General features: G+C 34.3%; 1 protein-coding gene across 1 annotated transcript; it reads right to left on the bottom strand.

The window, feature by feature from the left end:
• Window positions 1-1359: 1359 nt before the first annotated feature.
• Window positions 1360-2377, bottom strand: LOC141282851 (trace amine-associated receptor 13c-like). Its single transcript, XM_073815928.1, has one exon. It carries the CDS (start codon window positions 2326-2328, stop codon window positions 1360-1362), a length of 969 nt encoding a protein of 322 aa, XP_073672029.1. The 5' UTR covers window positions 2329-2377.
• Between the last annotated feature and the right edge of the window lie 441 nt (window positions 2378-2818).

Raw genomic sequence — 2818 nt, 5'->3', positions numbered from 1 at the left:
CCTAGACACAGTAAGAATATCTTTGCTCGTTTTGACCTTTTGGTTACTGACATGATCAAGACAGAAATTAACCATTTGAGAAATCAATTACAGTAAACTCTGAAGGCCAATTATATTTGTTATGCTTTGCTATTCAAAATGTGTGCAGGGTCTTGAGGGTCCTGTTAACACATAAATGCTGTATTTAATCCACCAAAGCAACATTAAAAGTGTTAAACAAACTCACACGCAAGTAGATTGACAGACTGATGCAATAGTTGCTCTTCATGCAGGTCAGTGTCATGTCTTGCACGTTCATGTGAGAAATGTTCAGTTAGCCAAAAATAATTTATGCACATACAAATAACTCATCATAACTAAGTTGATTCATTATTTTATAAGACATTTTATAGAATGCTATCATCATTTTGCCTGAGTAGTAAGTGTGCATGTTTGCTTGTTTTATCTATACATTCAACTGTAATGTTGATTCTGATGGATTTAAGACATCAAATTTGAGAACTTATGTTTTTTTTTAGAATACACTTTTTCACATGTATCATATAATTTATATAGTTGGCCTGCAGTTTCCATAAACATTTACGCGGTTGGCAGATGCTTTTATCCAAAGTAACTTACAGTGCATTACAAGGTACATTATACATTATTATCAGTATGTGTGTTCCCTTAGTTCGAACCGAGGAATCCCAGCGGATGTGACATTTGTAGTTAAAACTTGAAATATAAATTCACAGAGAATGCCTTTATTAACAATATATTAAACATTTACTATTTAAAACGTTATATTTCCCTAAATCCCTGATGATTGAGTCCAGACATCAGAAAAATATCAGTCTATACTCATGTTTTCTATTTTAGAGGGAAACATGCATGCGTTCTGGATGTGACAAAAAAAAACTAACACTACCTTTTTGGTAGAAATAATTCATAAAACATAATTCTGTGAAATTGTGCATAAAAGGCACAAACTTCAAAGAACATTACATGTTTAGTTTATTAAAATTATTATATGTGCATTAATGAGGGAGAAGCAACGTTATGGATTTGACAATTCAAAAATTTACATGTAGCTATGGAAAATGCTTTAAAATCTGTAACAGAGACTTTGCTTGTGTAATAAAAACACGAAATATTGACATCTAAGATTTCAGTATGGTCAAAGCTTTGCGATAAAATCTTTACTTTTCATAATAAGGTTTACATTTGTATGGGAGTGCCCATTCCATGACCTTATATATAGATAATGCAATGCAAATGTAAGTGTAATATCTTGTGTTGAGCCCCATCATTGACTGATTCGAACAATCCTAGTAAATCCCGAACCGTAATTTTTATTATAAAGAACAAGACCAATAGCAGTTATGTTGGCTTAAATATTTTTGATAGATTTAGGATGTGTTTAACTGACGTTTTAAACCAGGGATAAAAAATAGCATAGATGAGTGGATTAAGACCTGAACTAATATATACCATCCATAATATAAAATAGGCTATAACAGAAGTCTTGCTTGTGTTTGGTGTTAGAGTTAAAATAAAATAGGGAATCCAGCAAAACAGATAAACCGTCACAATGATTCCTAATGTCAGAGCGGCTTTGCTCTCAGATTTCCCCTTCACTGAACCTTCTGTTAGATGTTTTCCACTCCTCATCAGAGAGTTTATAACTTTCACTTGCTGATGTGCGACATAGAAGATTCTCAAATATAAAGTTATAATGACGGTACAAGGAAGCAGGAAAGATACAAACAGGTCAGTGACTGTCCAGGCAAAAGTAATGATAATTGTACATTCTCCATAACATGTGTATTTTCTTTGTGAGTTAGTTATAATAACTGAAATGTTATAAGCTAAAGAGCAGAACCAAGAAACACAGATAATAGTTATTGTTCTAGTCATTGTTATTTTCTGTGGGTACAGCAGAGGGTGACACACAGCCACATAACGGTCAACAGCTATTAAAACTAAATTACTTAGAGATGTACAGATGAGCAATCCCATGATTATTATAAACAGTCTACAGATAGTGTCTCCAAAGTACCAACATGTTTCAATCAACTTAATCGCCTCCAAAGGCATGACAATAAGTCCTATGAGCAGGTCGGCCACAGCCAGAGAGAGAATGAGCATGTTGGTTGGAGTGTGAAGCTTCTTGAAGTGAGAGATGGAGATGATCACCAGCAGATTCAGAAACACAGTCCATACTGACAGCAATGAAAAAAACACATACATGATATTGTATTCATGTGTGGAGCGTTTTGTCTTGATGCATGATGAGTTAATGGCAGGAAAGCAGTATTGAGTCTCATGATCTTCTGTCTTATAGGCCATGAGTAAAGTCTCCTCCTGATGGGAGTTTGATTCGATCTCCTTACTGTTCTCTTATTTATACATTGTCTGGGTCAGACTGACTCAGCCCATTCACCACCCACTCTGATGCAACATTGTGGATATAATTTTTTCCTTTTTTTAAACATTTTCATTTTTAAATGTAAATAATAAGCTCAGATGCAAAACCCTCTAAGTGTGTTTTCTTGTAAATTAGCATTTTTTTATTAGACTCTTAATTGGTTCTGCCTACAAATAAATATTTCTGAAAGGCCTGAGACAGGGATTAAGTGAATTTGAAACTTAAGTATTTGATGAACATATAAAACATGCCGAGAGCATTCGGTTAACATCATTATCTTATTTTTGATGGAGGTGGCGTTTCGCAGGTTTTGCATCTGAGCTCCCCAAATCTACCCAGAGCCGATACTCCCTACAAGCAAGGTAGCAATTCAGAAATTCTTCTGAAAAAATGTTGCCATAGTAGCTTTTT

This window comes from Paramisgurnus dabryanus, chromosome 10, assembly GCF_030506205.2.
Source record: "Paramisgurnus dabryanus chromosome 10, PD_genome_1.1, whole genome shotgun sequence".
In the NCBI taxonomy this organism is placed as follows: domain Eukaryota; kingdom Metazoa; phylum Chordata; class Actinopteri; order Cypriniformes; family Cobitidae; genus Paramisgurnus; species Paramisgurnus dabryanus.
Note: the sequence above shows the minus strand (reverse complement) of the source record. Positions and strands in the feature narration are given on the sequence as shown.

Bases quoted from the DNA above. Each gene is read 5' to 3' on its own strand.
- LOC141282851 (XM_073815928.1), bottom strand. From the start codon at position 2,328: ATGGCCTATAAGACAGAAGATCATGAGACTCAATACTGCTTTCCTGCC.